The sequence below is a fragment of the Styela clava genome, chromosome 6, assembly GCF_964204865.1.
Source record: "Styela clava chromosome 6, kaStyClav1.hap1.2, whole genome shotgun sequence".
Taxonomy (NCBI): Eukaryota; Metazoa; Chordata; class Ascidiacea; order Stolidobranchia; family Styelidae; genus Styela; species Styela clava.
This window is the reverse complement of record NC_135255.1, coordinates 464,906-489,604: the sequence shown is the minus strand read 5'-3', so window position 1 is coordinate 489,604 and position 24,699 is coordinate 464,906. Positions and strand designations below refer to the sequence as shown.

Below are 24,699 nucleotides of genomic sequence, written 5' to 3'. Positions count from 1 at the left end.
ATCGGTAGCATACTGCGACAGATTCCATACTCGTACTTTTTCGTTTGGCTTTTGTGTTCATATATTCACAAGTATGTTCAAATGCACTCGGAAATAAAACGAAACAGAACAATCTAGATTCTGGGGAGCCATAATGGATATCTAGAATTAGGCGATTAAGAAATTATCAACGTTGTTGAACACATTTGATCGCAAACCATATATGAAACGTGATATATATTTCTTGCGTGGGTATGGATAATTTTCCTTTGTCGCGATATTGTTAAATACTATAATCAAGGGTTACTATCCTCACCACTATCTATCTACTATCCCACACCACTTGGTTGGGTTTTTCTCCCAAGATGAACAGAAAAAAGGAAAACAGTTCAGAAAATTAGTGTTAACCCACGATTATATTATTTCGCGACATTGCAAAATCATTTCTATTCACGCGAGAACTATATTGTTTGTGAGAATTTACTCATAAATGAAGAACAGTCGGTAGCATGCGACCAGTGCATTTTGCGAAAGAAATTAAATATAGCATCGTGTTAGTTCTGTATGAAACAGAATGCAAATTCGCAGATGAAATTAGGATTTCGCGGCAACTGCAAGCATTCTAGATTATCAGATTAAAAAAGTGGTTTGGATACTTTAAAATGAAATTCAAGATGATAAATCTGGAAACATTCATTTTATATTTCCCGAATTAATTGTAAACTACCCACACATACTCAGATTGATTAAAAGATGTATTCAAATATGCTAATGAGATTTTTCCATCAGATTATCATCTTCATTTTCGTTCGCAAATCCAAAATACCCAACAAGAAGTTCAAGATAAAAATGTTGGATTTAACTTCATTTTTGGTAATTGATAGTCTGTGTGAAACGCTGCTGAGTTTATAATGCCAGTTTCAAATACGATATTCCAAATAAATTATTCATATTGTATGTTCGAACTATGGTTGGCGGCTTTTATGATATTTACCCCATAATTACCATCACTGAGAAACGTGAATAAAATATGCCGAATTGAATTTACCTTTGATATGCTTTGAACTTCCCTGCTAATACTGGATCCACTATGAGGCGTAATGAACGGGTTTGAAATACATTATATAATACTGACTTGATCAAGCATTTATCATGCAGAACAGCGAATTGTTTCAACATTAGCTGTATAAACTTGAATGTAAATATCTATATTATCGTGCTTGGAAAAAATAGATTTTTCATTGTCAAAATGTGAATTAGAAACATTCCGTATCCTCTTAAACAGGTTAAAATATTGTAGCATATTATGGATTTCGCCTCGTCCGGATTTCTACAATTATTTTACCAACTTAGTTTCTTCATTATGTTTGTTCTTCTAGACATTTTGACATATTTTTTTTTGTATTTACGTGTTTCCAGATATCTCTCCTAATATTAACAGGGAATAATTGAGCTTCACAAAATTGTAGATATAAACCCAAACTCGTATAGACTGTGGAATATAAGTTTCTATGTGATTATTCCATCACGACCGGCTTCTGTTGCACTTCATCAGTAACGTTTTATCTCAAGATGCAAACCGATTCTTTCTGACACTAAACAGGTGAGGCTACTTAACATATACTGATCATTGGTAATTTTGTAAATTTTAATGCAATGATTATGTAATCAAGATATTATACGACGACGATATATTAAGCTACAAGGAGGTAAATTAATCATGATTTACTCACAGCTGAAAGAAATGTGCCCGCCAAAATCTTGAGTGACAAAAATTGCTAATGACATGTACGTTTTCTTAATTAAGGAATTCCGACTGTTTTGTTTTACTGGTCTAACGCAACTTGGCTCTTTTAACACTGGAAAGATATGAGTGGTCTTTCTACAAATTTAACCTATCGATTATACATGGCTTTTGATGCATAAGTAATTGGCCGCCTCTCTTCGTTATCACGCTGGCAAATAAACAGCAGTATTTTTGAATCGAGGAGGAGTACAGTTAGAGAAATTTTTGTGTGGCAACTCAATTTAAGGAGTAGGTATTGGTCAGAATTCCGATATGTAAATTTATTATATGAGTTTCCGCTTCGAGTTTTGTCGGTTCAGAACAATCATATTTCTGTATTTACTTGCAATATGTCATTCGTCAGTGAGGCTATGCAATCGGATGTTAAGTAATTCTAAATTTAGAAACTCATTCGCTCGTTGTTATTGGACGCGTGTTATCGAAAGTATTTAAGTTTATATTTAATAATGATAATGTTCAAGCATCATCAGTAAATGTTAACAGTTATCAAGTTGAAAGTTATAAAATACGTTAGGACAAATAGTTTTGTATTAAGAATTTGTAAGGTTCAATGCTATTTTAAAGAGAATGTCCGCGAAGTTTGATATCCTATTTTGAAAAAAATTCGGTCGATGCGAGTGAACTATCGAGTTTGAAGATTTGATATTTTTCCATTCTGCCATTTGTAAAATGGTTGCAATTTTGCTTGATACTCAGTGGTTTTGACTACTCTATGTCGGAACCTAACTTTGACATATATTTATCAGCGAAGTAGTTATTGTCTTTGAATTTATTAGAAATTGCATAGTTGTGGAAGCTTATATTACATTCATAAATTCTGGGTAATATAGTACAGTTGTCCTCATTGATTTTTACTTATTTCTTTATTATTCAAAATTAAACCCAGTCTCACCTGCAAAATGAACAGATTTGTTTCTAATTATAGAACGTATCATATGGTAGTTGACTGTCTGTCAAAATTAACTGGTAAATATTTGAATCAAGACTTGTCCTTCATTTATTCATATAAACACTATTTTGTGTTAAGTTTATTCCCACCCACAGATATTTGTAAATATTTTGAGTCAGGCAATATGCTCAATCATCGGAAGTTTGTGAAATTGGTAGAAACCTCTGCGCCACCCACTTAGTGAAAACATTGTGATAGTTTTGTATTAAATGGCTTATGGCGCGGTTCTCTTTTTCCGTAAGATTTTAGAAATTGTTATGCCATATATGAAAATAGTTTCTACTCCCACTTATCTTAGAGACAATTGAATATTCAGTAAATTTTCATGTATAATGGCAGGGAAAGGAGTGAAAAGTGAAAATGTCAAACAATCATTCTAGCGTTATTGATAGGTAAGTATAGCTAACCGCAGTGAAACGTGAAAATATATTTAGCATTTTCTGAATTAATTGAAAATTGGTTTTGGACAGTGCGATAAAAACAGATACATATCGCTAAAAATCATGTCCAATGGGATTCATCTTTTACTGTCACCGACGCTTATTGGTTAAATGTGTATAAAACCATAATAGCACGGAGGAGGCTAAATATTTGTATTTAATGGTTTAATTGGACGTCAATTTGCATTAAATACCAAATATGTTTATAAAATTATTTGAGGCTTTCTCTTTGTTCAGTATTCTAGGGGTGGCCAACCTGCTTTCGACCGCGATCGACTAAAATCCTCAAAATATATCGCGCTCGACTGATCGGTAAAACGTTCATACACAAAAACGAATGAGTACTGGATATGCAAATAACTACACACACGCATAAAATAATTGCACTGCTGTCAATAAGCTCGACTCTGTGGGCGCATTCTTTATGAAATCGCAACAAAAAATTGCATTTTTCATGTTCCATTTAATTTGTTAATTTGACTATGTAATTGTACCCGGAGTAAATGTTTCATCATTTCTAAGATTTATTCGAATCATACGATTATGATCTAAGGCCTGTCTAATTTTTAGTCGTAAGTGCCGGAAATTCCTTGCCAGGTGTCATTGCCAAGTATCCATGTACAGTACTGTAATCGTCCCGTTTTAAAACACACACCAGGCGCTGCATGAAACTGGTAAGGTAAATTGGGGTATGTTATTATTTCTATTTAAGAAATGTTATTATATTCACTCAACATCGGACGCGATCGACTACTCGAGACGTTGCGATCGGCGTGTTGGCGGCAACCCCTGCAGTATCCAGTTGAAATTGCGGTTTTTAACAATTAACCAAACTGCTGTAAGTTTCAAGTAGTTGGCAAAACAGCGCACCCAATGTCAAGATATTTCTTGGTATACGCTTATATATATTCGAAAGTCAAGTATTACGGCCGGCCGAATAATATTTCTTGAAATTCTAGTCCACCGTCGGCCGCTAAGACAGGAAGCTAAGACCCCATATCGACGTTGTCTACCTTCATCGTTAGTACGTTTGACATAAGTGATGCCTCCTAGCCGCAAAGAGGAATTGTATTTCAATTTTGTTTTTTCGATTCCGCAGAAGTCATGAAAGATGTTATAACATGACGAATTAATTGGATTTCCTCTTTGCAGTATGCTGAAAATATATACAAATTATTGGCTAGATATTCATCCACAGCGAAATCTACATTCATTTTTTGAAATTCCTGCGTTAGAGTGAAAAATTTCATTCCGAACGAACCATTCTTGATTTGTTCATCAAGAACAAACAAAATATAAACATTTCGTTCACATTTTATTTTTTAATAGTCAAAATCTTGATGGCTTTTTAATACTGGATACTCGAGCATACATACTTACAACAATACTGGTTCAAATATTCCCAATAACATTCTTGTACGGGGACCATGGATCTTACTTTCGATTGGCATAATCTGCGCAGCTCACATCTATGTTGGGAATTGGAAAAAATAGACTGCGGCCCTGGTTGTTTTCCTGGTATGATCATCAACACTACTGATCTACCCCCATCTGTTATAGTTTTGCATCTAGTTGCAACTCTTCAGCATATTCCATCAAACATTCATTTGCTTCTTTGTGGCAAAGGTTTGCACGATCCGTTTATTGTGAAGATGTTCTTAATATTACCCCACAGTTTTCTTAAAACTGACGTACTGCATGATGGAAAACCTGTCCACATATGCTAAATAACTGACAGTCAATCCAGTGTTAAAGCCGATTCTGCATAAAAAGGAACTGAGAGAGTTCTATCGTAAGTGCGGAAAAAAAACTCGCTATTGATCGGCGACAGTTGACTGGCTGGTGTCTTATCTAACAATCTCCAATGCTAAGCCAAAAGTCTCTATCCTTTTTTTTGAATAGAATAGACCAGGGATACTCAGCTATTTTTACCGAAGATCCGCAGACAAAACTTCAATAATATTTGGGTTCGGTCTTTCCAGAAATTATATTTATTACACGCACTTCCTCGGTCGACTAATGATTATTAGCTAATCAAGATTGTTTAATATGGCGTTATAGTTCTTTTCATATATATTTAATATAAAATCTATATAAGTGATTTTTATAAAAGGAAACTTCAAAAGTGGGGCTAATGATCCAAAATAAAGAATTAGGCGCGGTCCGACTCGAATAGTCGAAAGGTCCGGATTCGGACCGCGTTCCGCCAATTGAGTAGCCCTGGAATAGACCATCAATAATTTCTATCAATTCCCGAACGAGTAGCCTATTTGACCTATTTAAAATACATGATGAGGTCACTCCAATGATGTGACGTGTGCTTAGAATAGTAATTTACTTACTTGTCATTTGAATTGAGGCCAATCACAGATCACGTTAATATATTTTCCATAAATTAACAACGATAGTTAATCAATTGCGACTTTATAGTCTTTTCTGATAGATAGTTGCTTCGATTATACACGTATCTAACCGAAAGGAACAGAGATAACTTTATTATTGGCGTTTTCAATTTCAGGTCGTTGGAATACGGGGTTGCTCTTGTACGATTTTATATGAAACATGGAACAAAAGGCATTATTATAAACAAACGGGTTTCCTACCTATTTCCTTTCAATGACCTCATTTCAACAACACAGTTGTGATAATTTCCGTGAGTCCAACCTACTTATTGGCAACTTGAGAGCCCAGATGACTCTACAATTGAATACGTTTGGCCAAACACCCGGCATATATCCTTTAAATCTTTTAAGCATAGTTTATTTATTGTTTCATACATGGTCAGGATTATTCATATGAATAAATGATCATGTCCTTACTTGGCCAGACATGGAATGGTGGCCTAGTTGTTGATTGTTAACGCCTCTTTTTTAAAGTTTATATTGGAACTTCGAAGCCGTTTAAAATCGGTCATTGAATGGCTGCTGCAGAACAGTTGACAATATTTTCAGTACATAAACCAAAATGAACTTACGAATCGGGTCAATAAAAAAACGCTAGAAAACAGTGCTTGAAGATATCAAGTTCTGCAAAGGTTTATGTGAAAACGGTGTGTGTTTGCGAGTAGTAGAAGCTCCTCGAGGCATCAACTATAAGTAGAAAGGGTGCTGTAATTCTCATTGCTACAGTGATGCTAATACTGTAATGAAAAGCGAAATACACAAAACGTGAAACAGTGTTGGTCGGTAGTGTCTGAGAAGAGGTTGAGGTACTTCCAAAAATCTTAAGTTTTCACAGAATTTTTGTTGATATATACAGTGTATAAACGGGAGCATGAAGCTTAGAAAACTAATTCTGTTATAATATGTACAAAGCAAGAACGTCGGGCCCCATATTTCCGAAGCTAGTATTAGACTGATCATATTTGTAACTTTCTTATAAGTTCGACCAAGCGGATTAAAAAACAGTCGACGAAATAGTAGTCTAGTCGTAACAGCGGATGTCGGCCTGTCTTTGATTTGTACATGTGGAGTTTGCATTCTGACATTAAATGTCCCAGAAAACCCTTAAACACAACCAAATTTCGTTCAAGTTCTCTTCGCACTGTTCTCGATATATTCATTTCATGAATACGGTCCCTCGAACATTTACATTACGGACATTTTGAGTGGGTTAACTAATTTATAAGAATGTAATTATTGCGGAACGATACTCTTATTTTTTGCCGAATTTAGATAGAACTGCAACATAATCCTCCAGTAAAAAATCGTGGTGATTTACAGACTTTTGCACCTCGGGCAGATAGTACTCACCACAGTAGAGACATATGCCGGCAACCTGTGACCCCGGCACAACCCAGACCGTAAGTATGCCCCAAATGTCCTATAAGTATAAATACACATGTAGTTGTATACTATCATTTTAGAGCAACTCCCAAGGCGAATGTAAAACAAAATTATAACTCAAACCGCCTTGTGATCTGAAAAGTTCGTTGGGGCAATGGGCAAACGTCCGCCAGGCGAAAAGTCTGTACACCCAAGTTGTTACTCAATGATTTATTGGTGTCCAAATGTTGAGGCATAAATCTAAATTTGTATCGTCAATGTATAAGACGAATTTGTTACTCGGAAGATATTAAGAATAATGTAGGTTCAACAACTGGGTATTGAGGAATTCCAGAATATATAGAGTAAGTTTTACAGTGGCGTTGTCATCGAGAACCACGCTGGTTCGATGACGATGAACAAATTTAATGTTCTTAAATCCTAATAATTAACTCTTTAGTAGTGGTGCTAATCCATTTATTAGTGAAAAAACTAGAAATTTGGTCGATATTTGCAGATAGAAAATATAAATAAATAACTTCACAAACATTTCCAACCTCGAATTTTCTGAAAGAAAAATATCATCGATTGGGAACAATCTGAAAGCATCAATAACATAAATGTGTCAATTATTGTTTCGAAACAGCATAATTTTCGTTGGAAGATACGTGCAATAGCTTACAATAGTCAAATAATTATTCGATGTTCAAATTCCTTCACAGATTAATTCGTAAATACACAAATACATTTTTGACGGATTATGTTTGGGCTACAGATAAAGTGTGTTAATGTAACGCGACCCTTACATGGCCACAAGTAGTTGAGTAAATAAATCACGAATTGACAGATTCTCTGAACTCAATCGTTAAACCCTAATTAGCTTCCTCGGCTCGTTTGTATAAGTAGCAAGGTTTTGTTAATGGGGCAGGAACACAAGTCAATTTGTGGTCGACATTCAAGCGGAAAACGCAACAATGACTTCAAACGTGATAGGTGACAAAAGGTAAACGATTTTGCTCTTACTTTGATTTACGAATATGAGGTCCTGAAAGAAAAGCGTTTTTTCAATGCTTTGCTATCAATTTGCAGGGAGTTTGGCACTGAAATGCACCAAAACGATTAAAATGTCACATTAAGCATATGACGCAAGATTATATTGAGATTCCAAGTATAAGCTGAGTACTTTTAGATTATATAGGTAAGCATATCCTAAACCAGTGTTCTAGCATAGGTTTGGCACAGTATCAATGCTTTTTTAGGTCTCATATATACGTGTCTTCGAATTAATTTATCGTCCAGATTAAATTCCGTTAACAACAATGTCGTAAAGGAGCTAAGTAAATTACTCAGGTCGGTTTCGTTTTAGAATGATTCCTTTTGGTGTATTTTAAGCCTTCAGTCTTTGTAAGAACAAAAATGGGCGCTATGTGTTCCAATATGGAGGTAACTAATTTTGTTCAAGTTGTGTTGTGTAAAATGAACGCGGTAGCCTATGGGCAGAGGGTATTCACTTGGCTAACACAGACAGTCCCCGAACTCGTAATAGAACTAAAATAAGGGGAATCGGAATAAAATTATGGCCTAACGTAGATAAGCTGACATACAATGGCGCACTCATCTACCAACGTCGTAAAATGGAAATATAAACTTCGCATTTATTGCAACCAAAGTGGACTAGTGCTTACCGCCGTAAGAGCAGCTTTTGCCAATATATTGTGAACTTGTCACTATTCGATTAATCAACAAGCCGGGCCAGATTTAGACGATGAGAGGTTATTCTATTTGTGTGGCTCCTCTCCTCCAATGACGTCATACTGATCGATGTAATCTATCATGGCGACATAATATCCATTTTCGCGTTTATTTAAAATGATTCATAACGCCAAAAATAATTTTTGTAATTGCGCGAAATATGAAATTTTAGTTACGGGATACGTACACCAATCACCCAAGTAGATTGGTTAGTAAGCTGAATTCAAAGACACTCTAAGAAACTTAGGGCTGTTATAAAACGTCACAACCCCTAAAAACCCATCCCATTGTAGTGCGAGAAGAGGGGGGAGGGAGGTAGTTTGAAAATATTATTTTCTTTTTTTAAACAAAAGAAAATGCAACAAAAAAGATATAATGCTCTTTAAATTCGTTGTCGCTTAGAAATGCTATGAAAAAATAAAGCCATTATTAGGGTGAAAACAGTTTAATTAGTATTTTATTTTTAAAGTAAAATCAATGTTAAAGGGATAGAGAGTTTCAAATTTAGACAAATTCATTCATTCGATCGTTTTAATTTTTTGAATGGAAAATATTTACGACAAGAAATATTAACCCGATTAAAAATAAACAAATATCAGTTTTATAAAATGTCAAACCGGTTAAATTTTGGAACGAATATGGTTCAAACTCGAAGGGCGAAACTCCAAAGGCTTCAGCCTACCTTGCCTAACGGTGAATCCGGCCGAGATGACTAGACATCGCCGTCTTTGCAAAAAGTCTTTTTAAAGTTTTATCTTCGTTGATGACGCATTCTAAATTACTTGTTAGGGTTGCGATTATAGTAACTTTTAGCCTGCAGTGAAAATACTCAGGAATAGCAATTTATATAAAGGTGATCGGTTTTGTGATAGCTACAAATTGCGGCTCTGATTTTTAACTTAGTCAATTATTCATAGTTTGAATTTTGTTTTCAGTAACTACGGTAAAAATCGCGCATACTGTAGAACAATTTTGAAAATCGTAACTGTTGTTAATTAAATTTCAGCAGCCTAAATTTACTTGATAAAAATGCATAACATAGTCTGTATATCTTATATTTATTCAGATTTATAGGCTTTGATCGGGATTGACATCCATTAATAGATTTCTAAATATAGTTGTTATGTACATACACGTGTTGTTCATTCATAAATCGTGGCATGTAACTTATGAAAGAGACTGGACTGACTTGAACGGTTGAATTGAACTTGAGCAGTTTGAACAATTACTCCTCACTATAACATTGAATTGTGCAAGGCGACTGGACTAGACTTATGGATATAATACAGTCGAATTGTCATTCTGTTTGAATCCGTTTGCGATTTTTTTCTCAAATTTTGAATGCTTTTTTAAAGCGGTAATCTTTGTATATTTTGTATGGTTCTGGAACTATTTTAGGATTCAGATTGTAGTACATTCCCGATGTGTAATTAAATCGGGGTTGTGATAAGCGTCCCAGTCGAAAACAGTTTAAGACAAAAGTCTTATGTTTGTGAAAGTAATATGATTCGGAATAAAAGTATAATAACTTTATAGTAAGTTAGCAACAATTGATTACATTTAATTTGCGCAAAAATCAAATTTAGATATGTACGAAAGAATTTCTATAATTACCACGAAACGTTTTTTAAAATTATATCGGAGATGTCATCAAGATAAAAAAAATTCATACAAAACTAGTCTACGTTGGTAAAGTGGAAAAACATAAACAATACAGCTTAGATAGCGAGTGGTTAATATTTTCTGTACACGTACTTGCCACACACCGTGAAAATAATGTCAAGTTCGCATTTGTAATGTCGCCAGAATCAGTTTTCGTAACCAGAGTTGTAGAACAAAAATTGAGTACGAAACAAAAAAGGCCAAGTTACACGACTGTTACCTCTGTTATCTATCATACATAGTCGTGTATGCAGGGCTTTACATGCTTCCTTTAGTAGGAGTGTAATAATAAGTTTCAATTATACTTTTTTAGTGAATTTTTCGAAGCCCGGATGAATGAAACATGAAAGTTATCAATTCAATACTTGAAAGCTAGAAAATACTTTAAGTACAATGCCAAGATACAGCACTTATCACGAGTAAATCACTTGTCAGGTTTATGTTACGTTGTTCAAGACAAATTTCGAAACTTGTGTCTTGGCCGGAAGAAACAGATTTCGGAAATGCGGTGTATATTCTAGCAAATGGTGGATAATTTTGGTAAATTGGTATTGAATTACAATTTTAAACCAGACAATCAAAAAGAATGTCAACGTCTGTCCACGTCTATTATAGAAGTATTTACGCGATCCAAAGACGCATGTGCATGCCTTGCATGAATATTCTTGTTATCTGCGCGATAAGACATATTTCTTTGAGTCGTGGTTCATGTATATAAGCAGCAATAGATGGAGCTTGAGGTCATAGATAGCAGTTGGCCAAGCGGGAGGACCTGAACAGAGTATCAGTGCAATATAGCAATACTATCTAATCTGAATTATCATATTTCGCTTATGGGATAGTGCACGTTTGGAGTGAAGTTTGTTGGATCAATTTTAGCACAGATTTGATTTGAGTATGAATGTTCAATTTTATTCTTTGCATATCCATATTATTCTAATTCTGTGTGACGAAAATACATAGCATTGCTCTGTGGTTCGTATGGTTCCAAATAAAAACTCGGCTATGGATATACGATGATCAAGTATTATGGATAAACCCATAACTAAAAGTTTAAACGCTGATATGACTGACGAGAGAACAGAACCGATGGAGGAATACGCAGGTGACGCAGAAGGTAAAATCAGTGGGGAATCAGGAATGCATGTGTCCCATTGTTCAACAGGAAGCGAGACGTTGAGATTTCCATTTTCTGACAATTTGCAGCGTACTTGGGCGTCTTGTATTTATTGACATCGAAATCAGAAATTGGAATCTTTGCCGCGTCTTTTTCCGGACATTTGAGGTTTTCATGCCATGGAATAAATTGATTGACCGGTATCTTATAGCAAGCAACATTGCATTGGATTTAACTATTCATAATCATAGATTATATCATATGAAAATTTGTATTCTTTCATACGAAAAGTTTCAAAAATACTGATAAATAAATAAAATATTGGTTAAAAAAAATTAGAAGCAGGTCGGGGTAACACGATAGTATCCAAATTTTTCCCTATATTTTTTTTTTATATACAAAATTTGTAGAATATTTGTAACTGGATCATGAATATTATCCTAGTATTGCCGAAAACTCGAAGACCGTGTGATTTCATAGTATTCGTGATATCGAATAACATAATTTGCCTTTTTAGTCTCCACAATCCAGATGAATTAGTTATCTTTTGGTGACATTATTTGCAAGTTTTCTGTGGCTCGTTTGAAGCTATATCGGATGGTTTATGTTTATACGGAAGAATCGCCAACAAGAATATTCTGTCAGCTTCCTATACATTCACTCAGTTTCTTATACACTTGTTTTTGAACATTTAGATTGGAATATGCGACGAGTTCAATTCAGCGACGTAGTACAGGTAGAACATGGCTCCGAACCCGAAAGCTTCGACAGAAGGGAGATGATTAGATATAAAATGGAAAACTTGTCAGAAAAGTTTCATGTGAGCAGAGTCTAAAGTTAATTAAAAATAACTGCAACTAAATATCAGAATTTATTTTAGTATTTCTGATTTGATTTCAAAATTCAAAATTTTTACCTCGTACCACCTGTAGAAATCATTTTTGTACAGTGTGATGACTAGGATTGGGAACTATTTGCCAAAATGTAGATACAGTACTCCAGCCCCCCCCCCCCCTCAACAGTCAATGTAGCCGGACATGTTCAAAATGAATTTAATATTTTAATATTCTTGATGATCGCCTCTCCACAAGCACTGACAATCAGACTAAATGAAGTTGTTGGCATCGACATAATCATTTTCTTGTGTTGTAGATTGTGGCTACCATTTTTTGGACTATAGTAACTGGCTCCGAATTACAGTTGAATGCCAGATAAATTTGATACGTTTTATGAATTGAATTTGCATTTTATAAATTCCATGTAATAATAAGAATTGAGATAGCGCTTTGACGTCAAATTTGACTTGAAAAGTAATTGCGAAAGCCAATAGAAAGGTGATAACAAAAGTTTTAACTAACCTCTATTGAACCATTGAAATGTAACGTTTTTATTACTGCCTGGAAAATTGATTTCGGCGTTTGATCTCATTTGTAGGAGTGATAATGAATAGAGGTGGGATGATAACTACTAGCTCACGGGTCGGTGAACGTGAAAGCTGCTGTATGTATACTGATCAACCTACTAATTGGTGTGCGGCACATGTCAATTAGTTTTTACCTCAGAAAATTTTCATAGGACAGTTAAGTAATAATGGAATGTTTAATTTATGACCATTATTTCCTCCCACAAAAAGCAGTCGACCAGATATTGATTTCACATTGATCAAAATCAGTACAATCGTTTTGCCTCTGCCCAGCATACAGCATGCGTTACTCCGTGGAAATAATGTGGGCGTGAAATAATTATATGGTAGTGGATTCAATTCTTTTTAAAATGCTCCCCTCTCTTTCGAAAGTGAACTTGTAAAGTTTCATAAATAAACGACAATCGCTAAGGAAGTTTCCAGCTTAATAAATAATCATCCTATTATTTTATTTTAGTCTGCAGTTGACGTTGATGATGGCGACGAAGATTGCTTTGAAAAGGACGAGAATGCGTTCGAGGAAAAGAATCAAATGCGAGAAGGAGCCGAGAGAAGGCATTCACTTGCTGCGCAGGTAATACTTCTCTTTTGATGCAAATTGTAAAAATGTGTAAACAAATACTGTACTACGCAGAATTTTTTCCTGAAATATTAGCATTATATATAGCCACTGTGGTGACTAGATGTTAGGAAAAGAACATAACAGACCTAGCTTTAAAGTTTGAGAGATGAGATCATCAATCGTGCTTGACCTAATTTATCACGATGCACCAATGATTTAACTTTGCTCAGATAAAAGTTGATTTTCAAATAAAAAGACTGGGAGGAAAGCCTAAAGCGCGAGAGATATACAAAAATAAGTACAACGCCATGTCGATTTTGTGGAGTAGAATTTGTAATAAATATGTCAACGAGTTTTGTTTATAAGGAGTTTCGTTATTTTATGTTGTGATTCACGTACTTTATTATGGAATTGCAATTTTAATGACATTTTGAGCCAATCCAACTCCACTTATTTTCTATTAAATTCCAACACTTTGGATTTTGCTGCAGCTTCTAATGGCACCCACAAAATGGGCTCAACAAAAGGAATATCGACAGCGCAAAATGTCGCTTCACGGAAAACCGATATATTTTACAGCGCCGTCTCGAAGGAAAAACGAAGTTCGAAAATTGATGATTTTAATATTTAATTTCTTAGAAAGACCTGGGGGAGGGAATAATATATCCCTAATATACCATACGTTAACGTAAGTGCATTTGTTATTCGACGTGAATGCAATCGTTGTAGTTATGTCAACGAAAAGATATATTATTCGTATTATATTATTATTATTCTCAAATCACTGACATCTTTCTTCTATTGGCTGATATTGATATTGAACATTTGACGTTTTTTTCAACAAATTATATTACAATAATCGTTATCACTCCTTATGGTGTGATTAATTCCAACAAGTTAATAAATTTCGATCAGATAAGTATTTATTTTTATTCGAAGCGGGTTTGTTTTCGAATCAGAAAGAGTCAGCCTGTTCACCCATTTTTGCTGACACATTTCAGAAAAGCTAATGTGCAATTCGATCACACTGCAATAATTGTTACGATTCTTTCAGTGATATTGATTGCATAATATGTTCTGCCAGTTTTTATTTATTTCATTGGGATTCTCTATCTAAAATACTTGACTACATTTCTTTTCAGGTTTATATCGGTTTGCGCTGCTTTGATCCTTACTGTGTTTGCGACAATACCAGATTATATGCAAACTGCAAAAAGAATTTTATTTGTGATGGTAAAGATAATAGTATATATTTCATTACCTTGATACAATGTTAAATCATGGTATAAGTTTCATACATTTATGCATTTCTATAAAGTTTACTGATGCACACACTAGAATCGTCAACATGTGACGATTCAATATTGCTTATCAATACGAAAATTGATTAATAGTTTTGGAGGTACTCCCGTACTATGTGTACTAGGTTAGGGTTAGGCCATAATTTTATTCCGATTTCCCTTAATGTAGTCCTATTACAAGTTCGGGGACTGTTTGTGCTAGTCATGTGAATATACCCCCTGTCCATAGGTTTCCGTCCCTTTACACAACTTGATGTAAAGTAGGCGTACAAAATTAGTTACTTCCATATTGGTACACACACTTCTGGAGCGCCTTTTTGTTCCATGTTCAATTCGATATTAATGTTTGAAGCGTTGGAACGGATACAATGATTTTAAATTGAACTAATCGAAAACGACAAAAGAACCCGATAGCCCAATCCATGATTTGTGCATAGACTGTTATGGAACATTCAATCTATTTAACGAGCTTGTTTTTTAGTAACAATTTTTTGTCACTGTCTTATTCTTGTAATGAAATTGAACTACAGCATCACCATTTTACGTCAACGAGTGTTTTTTTATTCCATATTTTTGTAGGAAAAGCACTGTTGTGATACACATACACGTCTCACATTTTAAAATTGATTCAAAAGGTATTGCCCGATTTTACATCGTGTTTTTGTTTTATTGTGTTGTTTTGACTGTTTTTAGTGGACGGGCACGTACTTGTCTGTTTTTTTTAATCAGGTTATGCCCGTCCTCCAGGTTCTCTGCATTTTATCTGTCCGTTTGTTGTTGTTTTGTTTCTTTCAGAGTTACCGAAATAAAATTGATTGATTGTAGGTAAATCAAACGATTAGGCCTGAAACAAACTTGGTCTTGGTCTACTAAAATTACCAAATTTCAATAGGTATTATAAATTATTATTTAATAATACATCTTGAGATGTTTGCGGTCGGTTTTAAAACATTGTTTGTTTGATCGTTTTCACTTGCGTCTGAGGCTTGGGCGCTCATTTTAAAAATCTAATTCTGGGTCAGATTCAAACCATCTAAATATTTCGTGGTAGGAATCTCATATTATACAATATGGTGTTTTGTTTTTCAGGAAGTTATTTTGGTTATTGTTTTTACGACGGAACTCGTTGCGAGAGTTTGGAGTTCAGGATGCAGGGTGAGATATCAAGGCATAATGGGAAGAATTCATTTTGCAAGAAAGCCGTTTTGCATCATAGGTAGGTAAAAACATATGTACTATATACAAACTTTTTTCTCTTGTACCACATTTGTACCGCTTTCCCCAATTATGTGAAATTCATATGCTTACATCTGACCTTCTCACATTGTATTATATATATATATATATATCCTAACCTAGAACATAGCATGAATCCCACTTCAAATGCTTACTTCAACCATTTGGTCCACAATATTTATCTACCATAACTCAGAAATGCGAGAGAAGTGGGAAAAGTGTGAATCAACATGTTTGAAACAACACTTTTAGCCAGTACCAATATTATACCGCTGGCAGAAATCAGTCGGCAAAAGTTATATTATAATGAATATCTACATTTTTGTATTGCCAATATTTACCAGATATTACTGTGGTGATTTCATCTTTCGTGATAATATTTGCTGGAAATGAGAATCATACGTTCGCTGCCACTGCGATGCGAGGCTTAAGATTTCTACAAATTTTAAGAATGGTTCGGGTGGACAGAAGAGGTGGAACATGGAAACTACTCGCATCTGTCGTTTACGCTCACAGCAAAGTAAAAAGTGTTAATTATTTTTTCGCTTATCAATATTAAGGGAAATTCTAAAGCAGGGGTGAGCAAAGTTTTTTTGCAAGGGCCGCAATTCAGAAAATCTGTTTTGCGGAGGGCCACATTTAGAAAATCACTTAATTTTTTTAAAAACCCATATCATATAGATAGTTACATTTAGTTAAAATTTAACTAAGGTGTAAAATATCCCAAATTTAAGTTTTTAAACGGAATCAACTGACACATAGAATACATTAATTCCTGCTTGCTGGGAATTTTACCAGATTTTTTTAGTTGTGAGAAATTTCGAAAACTTGCCAATGATGTTTCAGAACAGAACAGAACAGAACAGAACAATCGAACTGAATCATTTATAAGCATATTTCCAAATTTACTTTCGTCTCATTTAATTTCGTATTTTCAAGAAATTATATTAATCATTTCACCCATACATCGAAATTGAAAGTGACTGTTTTATTTGCTTCCAGTATAGACAAATAAATTTGTTGATTGCTGCCGGAGTTGTTGATTTGCCTGGATTGCCTGCAGTTGTTGAAAGTTTTTATTCGACACATAGTTAAAATATTAAATTAAAATCTTGTGACACCAATATAACGTTGTAATTTTTTATCTTAATTTTAACAGGAATTAATAACGGCGTGGTACATTGGATTTCTCGCGTTAATACTCGCATCATTTCTTGTATATCAAGCTGAAAAGGACATCAATGCTGAGGAATTCCAAACGTTTGCGGATTCATTATGGTGGGGTCTGGTAAGTTTGCACTGTGGAAAGGTTCCAAAATTTAGCACTTAATAGATGATGCATATAACTAAATTAATACAAATATCATTTACTTGATAATGATGTTACTAAATTCACGCTGAAGTCTACATCCTCAAACAAAAGAATAGTAAAACTAGTAGTATATATATAAAATTGGAGAAAGGTGTTCTTTAACTTACTGTGCATAAGCCTTATATCTGCTGCTGTAATCATCGTGACAAACACAAAAGCATTCGAAAGAAATAAGCAATATATATTTTATATATAAATATATGATTATCAATAACATTGATCTTAAAGCTCTTATTCTTCTCGCTAAAATTTCAACAGGCGGGATACGTTTTTTGAAAATATTCATTAAGTGACAAAAAATCACACTTCATGTAAAAATACGATTATAACAATTGGAATTTATAGAATGCGTGGAAGCTTTTAAGATTTTCAAGTACGTATTTCGTTATCGTATATTATTCAATGAACAATTTCCCCACAACAATGAGAAAGAAAATCTCAATGATGTTCTTATGTCCCGAGCACTCAACAAAGCAAACATGTAATCGAATATTTGATTGGTTACGTGCTTGGAATAAAACCCTCACTCAGTTAGATATTTTGACCAATTAGTTGCGGATTATATGTACTTGGCGACATGGCAACCAGGTGCGAAAATTTGATTACATTTCAAACACCTTTTGATCAAAATAATTGTTAGCAAACCTAAATTTTACTCATTTACTGATGATTATACCTTCTTGAAAATGTAGGTTTGTATTATTTTCTCTAAATACTACAATATTTATTTCATGGCAAATACAGGTAACACTAACGACGATTGGATATGGAGATAAAACACCACGCTCTTGGATAGGGAGGCTGATAGCTAGTTGTTTCGCTATTCTCGGAATATCCTTCTTTGCATTGCCAGCTGTAAGTACTTATCTTATTTTAGATATGAATTGGAGTTTTAGATTGTTCCGCCAAATTGTGTGGCGGTGTAAATAGGATGGGATGTAAATGTAGATGGAACAAATAGGCGCTTTTTGCATTTTAAAACTTGAGTAGTTAGTGTGGAAAGCGCAAGACTAAAATATTATTAGGTTTGATGATATCAGGCTTTACTAACGACGTGTGCGGTATCGATACATGCACATTTTTGTGGTTGTGGAGTGCTTCATTGGTAGAATTCATATAAGTTGGTTGACAACTGCACAGTGGTCAATTGGATATTAAATAAGGAAACAGATATCCATTTATCATCTATTTTCTTCCAGGGAATACTTGGTTCAGGTTTCGCGTTAAAGGTTCAAGAACAACATCGACAAAAACATTTATCAAGAAGAAGAAATCCGGCAGCTTATCTCATACAATGTTTCTGGCGATGTTACGCAGCCGATGTCGATTCAAGATCAACCGCAACATGGTTGGAATCTTTACGTGGACAAATTTCACACAAGTTAGTTTTGTCTTGAGCAGGATGATAAGTGACTGAAGTATACTTATATCTTTATCCTAAATGTACACGTATCAAGTTAAGTTGTAAAGCACAGTAATGAGTTGGATGTATAAAGCTACGCACCTTTTTTGTAATGAATCTTTTCATTAAATTTTAACTGCCCAATTCCCATATTATCCGACACTGAACATAAGTTGGGTGAGCCAACAGTATCTTTACTTTTCCTTCGCAATATCATGCATCTCGAAAACTACGTAGACGCCTGCTATACAGACACATCCCACAAAATCTTGCCTCATAACTTTAGCATGAAAAAGAACGTCCTCAGGAGAAAGAAGTTTGGATCATCAGGTCGATATTCTGAAATGGAAGGAACTGAAAAAGCGAACACGTACGAAAATGTAAATAGCGACGTAAGTCAATAAAGTCATTAATAATTTAACTGAGCATTTTTCAATTGATTCGGTATACTCAGCTAACTTTTAATTCTCTATCTTAACAAACTTCTCATTTATATCTCCAGTTTGTGAGATCCGCGTTTGGAAAGTTGCAAGAACGGTTCTCAAGTTTGCCAAGCAGTAGAAACAATTCAGCAAAACGTCAATCCAGCAGCAATGGTACGTATTAAGTTCTCTATTTGGCAAGTGGATGCTCGATAAACCGGTGCATACCACGAAGTGGAAGGTTTCATTTCGGTTGAAATACCGATAATATGGTTCATGCATTGACTCATGAGTGGTCGCTTTTGAACCCCAATGAATGTACTACATGATATATCCAACTATCTGTATTTTCCGTCATTCTTACAGACTGTATATTGTATAGTTGTTACGCATTCCATCAGTGAATTTATCAAATAATCTGTACAACTGATTTGACTCATTACTTATCGATTTTAATCGGTAAGTATGTTGATAGGTATTTGTCTGTCTGTCTGTCTGTTAGATGCACGCGATATCTCACGAAAGCGAGATTGAATCTGCTCCAGATTTTGCATGTGCATTCATCATATGTCGTACCAGAAGCCTATTGATTTTGGATGAATTATGAGGTATAATTAGCGAGTTATTAATTAATTAGTGATGGGACACAAGGTGTCACTATGGAGTAAGAGCGCTGTTTTGGGGATCCCCTACCTTTCGATCGATAAGTCTTCGGTCTCTGACCGATATTCTCGTTTTTTATTTTACGCCAATTTGGTCGAATTTACCCTCTCAAAACCAACTCACGACAAAGTGAGGTCTACTTCGAAGATTTTGAATAGATGATCCGAAAAAAAAATGAAATTCTATTTGAATATTCATTATATGTAGAAAACATAACAGACGAAGACTATTCAGAGAGAAATGAAAAACAATCATCAGTGGTCGGACTTACCGAAGCACAAAAAAATGCAATTCGCGGTATCCGGTATGTTTGATTTTTATAAAAAGTTGCCGACCAGGATATTGTTCACGGTCAAGGTCTTCTTAGAAATGTGTTGTTGGAAATTTTATGTTTGATTCAGTATTTGTAACCTTATTTTCAGCGTTTAATGTTCAAAAACTGCTAAATTTTAGAATGATGAAATTTTCCGTAGCAAAAAGGAAATTTAAAGAAGCCTTGACGCCGTACGACGTGAAAGACGTTATCGAGCAATATTCATCTGGACATATCGATATGTTATCGAGAGTCAAGAGCTTGCAGACAAGGTGCGCTAAAATACTAAAAAAAAGCTCGAGCTTGAGCAATTAAATTACTTTTAAAATACATATTTCAAAACAGTTCTCCCAATAGTGGGAGTACATTGTAGTATCAATGATCTCTCTATCTCTGGTAATATAAATATTTGTTTGTGTAGCTGTTTCCAACGCTAAAGTCGCTCGCCGGCATTTTTATGCAGAATGTATGTATAATAGACCAGAAACCATAAATAGCAAATAAGAAGAAAAATCTTCCTAAAACAGTGGTTTGTCTCGCATAAAACATTCGAGGTGTTTTTAATATATTATTATATTATGTATTGTCTGCTCTTTCAGTAAGCCTTTTACGCAGCATGCTATAACATTTCCCAATGCCAATACGATGAATGCCATCATTGTCCAACATTCACAAAACTAAACTATGTTAGTTCTAAAGCGCGGTTGGGTAAGATTAGCTGGGTGGTTTACGACAACTGCAATTTTCTAGGTTTGAGTAGGAACATAGCTCCCATTTTCCAACTTTCTGTACTTGGACTTAATATATATAATTTTGCAGTTAATAATTTGTTATTACAGAGTCGGAAACTAAAGTTTGCTTCAAAATTTTCAGAACTTAGTTGAAGTTAGAAAAATGAATCGGAGTCGTATGCAGTTGTTTAACATATATATGCTGCTTAACACTGATTAGATAGAGCAATAGTCGGAGAAAAATTGTGCAAAGAAATGACGTTTGCACATGAACATTACACTAATCATAGAATTGGTGTTAGTAGATCAACTCTAGAATAATAAAAAATTGACATTGGGTTTGATTAAAATTCATTATCCAGTTTTTTTTTTGAGTATTAATTTTTTTTCGATTTCACATGTATACTTTTCACATGAGTTCATTTCACATGAGTATTCTGAATGAATCCTGAATCATTACCAGAAATGAATATTAGATTGCGTTTTCGAATAAAATCGCAAAAAAAATAAGCAGCAATATATTTCGTGAACCTTGCCAAGTTTCTGCACCCAACCACTTCATATCACTTCCCAACATATCACTCCGTCCAAAAACACTATTCACACACGTGCTTGGTTAGGTCTACGTTCAAATCAGAAATGTATTTACTTTCACAGAATTGACTTTATCGCGGGCAATATGGGGGATTTATCACCGGTTGAAAGCACGATCGATGAACGCAAGATATCGACTGGGATGAATCAAACGGAACTTTTTCCAAAATATTTCTACACGAATTCTAGACTAGCCAACATCGAGAACAATATGACGAAAATTGAAAGAAAATTAGATCTAATTTTAAAGAACTCACAGTAAGAGTTTTTTGCTCGTATTATATGTTTATTATTAATATTATTTGTTATTGTATAGCATTCTATGTAATAAGTATGCAGTGAAATTTTGATGTAAAAGTTTCTTCAAATTTTTTCGATGCACCAACGTACTAAACGTTTTATCCCGTTTATAATAAACTGTGACCTAAAATTGGATAGTGATATTGACTTTGTTTTGCTGTTATAAGGCATTCGAATAAGCTAGTTTTCTTGTAATTATTTTACTTAGAAGACAGAACAATTTAATTCATTACCTCATGATGGAACGTAAAGAGCCAACATCTCAATTCGGTGACACAAAAAGAACAATGGTTTCAGAAGGTGTACACCTCCAAAGAAACATTAAACTACTTTCTCAATATCCCGAAGACAATGATACCGAAAAACGACCAGATTCTCGCATGTGTGATGTTGTAGCTTCCGAAAACGAAGATCTTGCAAATGAAGATTCGCTAGAGATTTTACCGCATAAAGGTAACCCACGTTGTTTCTAAGCTATGAGCATTGTGTTTCTCTACAATATTAAAACACATCATTTAATGAACAAACATTTTTGTAACTTCACATATATATATATACGCATTTTGCAATCTCGACTAAATTATTCTAGCTTTGTTTTTTAATATTCATTTTGATCACTATTGCAAAATGATTATCTTCCGCGACCAAGTGCCCTAGCTTTGAAATATCAATACACACACACATATATATATATATGTCAGATGAGGTTATTAACGCGTTCAAGACTCACGCCAGGGCACCAGAATAAAGCTTGTTCTGATAAACTAAGTAAGTTTAAAGGGGAAAAAATTTGAGCAGTATTTTCTAGAAAATGTTTCATCAAAAATTTTTCTTATTTTAGAATCTTGCTCGGAAGAGGAAAGTTCAGACGAAGCATCTCAAATAGTCGATAATGCATCAGAAATAATGTCAACCTTTCCCCGACAACACAGCGCATTTGACCAAGAAACTAACGTTACAACTGTCAGTCATCCGGTAAAGTTTTCTGCTCCCAGCGGAGAGATAATAAACAATACATCTTCACAATTTCATGTTCAGATTTGAACTCAACGATGATTTGGGTACACTGCCACCGTACTTGAGCATCAAAGCCTTCGTAATAAAGAATGTGAAAGACAATAAAAATTCTGTGAGACAGAGTTGTTGCAGCTGAATGCAAATGCTATTCAGATAGAAGGCGAAATAAGATACATAATACGGGCCATCATGTGCCGGATCACATTGAGTAAAATCTGGAATATTGAATCTGCCAATACCATCATCAATCTGATGCTTAAATCATTTCAAGAATTTTTGCTAACTGTGATGAGTCACAATGAGAAGGACTTTTGTGCCATGCATTACAAACAAACATTCAGGATGAGGCGTTGTCAACAACATGCGGGAGGTTACATTCTAATCAGTGTAGGTCAACTATGTTAACGGAAATTATCAACAGTTCTAGATCCGATGAACATGTCTTCCATAACTTCAACCAATCAATGGTAGATTTCATGAAATTGAAAAGTATCGTTAATTTCGTATTTCAGACGATTGCTTTTTGCAACATTGGCCAATATCTTCGGATGCCATGTATTTAAAATAACTAGTGTATTTGTAAATATATAGTATTTTCGATTAACATAAAAATTGGGATGAACTTAATATTTTTTCTACCGGCGTTTGCCTATGCACTGCACCTATTACTGCATGTGCCTTATTTACAATTTTGGGGTTTCTAATTAATGTTCCTAAAATTCCGGAAAACTTTCTTTTACCTTATTTTTACCAAGAATCTTCATATAAAATATTCTATATATAAATCTTCAATGTTTGTGTACTACTACTAATCCTTTATCTAGGCCAAAGTTTCGCAAACTTTCTGTTCGTCGGTACCCCTTTGACAATTTATAGATTCTCTCGTGTACCCTAAAATTTTATCATATTTTCGGTTGCTACAGTGTGCCACAGATGATGATACTAAAATCTAACTTGTGGACGCGTTTTTTTTCTTATTATGGTCTGACGGGACGGCACCTTCAGGAACGAATATTACAGCTTATGTTCTACAAATTCTCATAAACAACAGACTACTTGACTGGATACAATCAAATGTATTATAACTCGGAAAACGTGTAACAGTCGCTCAAGGATTGCAAAATCAGGTCGAAAACGATACCACTGCCAAACAGTTGGCGAGGTACGAAAAAGCCGGTAATTAATTTTAGTGTCACTCAGGTATAAACAAATGCAGTACCAATAGATTTCTAAACAGTAAGAAAACAAATAATTGTTATACATATAAAGGAACACGAATCAATTACAAATACGAGAATATCGGTCGGAGACCGAAGACTTATCGATCTTAGATCGGTAATTAGTTAATAACTCGCTAATTATACGACATAATTAACCCAAAATCTATAGGCTACTGGTCCGAGGTAAGATGCATGCACATGCAAAATTTGGAGCAGATTCAACCACGCGTTCGTGAGATATCGCGTTCATCTAACAGACACACACACACACAGACAGACACACAGACAGACATACAAATACCTATCAATATACTTACCGATCTTAAGATCGATAAGTAACAAGTCACTGTCGGGCGAACCAGAACTGACTAGGAATAGCTGACAGGGTGGTTAGCCTGATACGACAATATACACGAAGGACGCAAGTGATAACACGTGGTTCTAACCCAGGGATGGGCAATTTTGGACCAAGCGCCAAAATTTTGCCCACCATGCGAGTGCGACATCACAAAGTTACATTTTAGGAATAGAACTTTATGTGCATTGTTACAAAAGCAAGTGGAAAATAATAAGCCTCGTATACCAAAACTAAATTTAAGCGCTATCTCAACAACTCTTTGAAGCTATTTTTTAGCTAAAAGATCAAAATTTGGTTTTCGTTTGGTTGTGGCAA

The 24,699-nt window shown here is 34.6% G+C and overlaps 1 protein-coding gene across 5 annotated transcripts; it reads left to right on the top strand.

Annotated features, from left to right (window-relative positions):
- The first annotated feature begins 1,402 nt into the window (after nt 1-1,402).
- LOC120330790 (potassium voltage-gated channel subfamily KQT member 1-like) lies at nt 1,403-23,767 on the top strand. 5 transcript variants are annotated; one of them, XM_039397711.2, is made up of 17 exons: nt 1,403-1,582; nt 12,166-12,290; nt 13,351-13,467; nt 13,947-14,143; nt 14,598-14,688; nt 15,846-15,972; nt 16,337-16,512; nt 17,152-17,280; nt 18,109-18,219; nt 18,564-18,745; nt 19,053-19,158; nt 19,269-19,362; nt 20,059-20,155; nt 20,305-20,436; nt 21,553-21,747; nt 21,998-22,242; nt 22,631-23,767. In XM_039397711.2, exons 2-17 carry the CDS (start codon nt 12,174-12,176, stop codon nt 22,831-22,833), a joined length of 2,319 nt encoding a protein of 772 aa, XP_039253645.2. In that variant the 5' UTR covers nt 1,403-1,582; nt 12,166-12,173; the 3' UTR covers nt 22,834-23,767. The 5 variants fall into 5 exon arrangements, with proteins under 5 accessions (XP_039253645.2, XP_039253644.2, XP_039253643.2 ...); XM_039397710.2 differs by lacking the exon at nt 1,403-1,582 and adding an exon at nt 7,665-7,942; XM_039397709.2 differs by lacking the exon at nt 1,403-1,582 and adding an exon at nt 9,733-11,470 and having other exon boundaries at nt 22,001-22,242.
- The last annotated feature ends 932 nt before the right edge of the window (nt 23,768-24,699 follow it).

Coding starts and splice junctions, on each gene's coding strand:
- LOC120330790 (XM_039397707.2), top strand. CDS start 11,383: ATGGATAAACCCATAACTAAAAGTTTAAACGCTGATATGACTGACGAG. Junction 20,437..21,552: donor GTCAAGAGCTTGCAGACAAG/GTGCGCTAAAAT, acceptor TTACTTTCACAG/AATTGACTTTATCGCGGGCA. Junction 21,748..21,997: donor CTAATTTTAAAGAACTCACA/GTAAGAGTTTTT, acceptor TATTTTACTTAG/AAGACAGAACAATTTAATTC.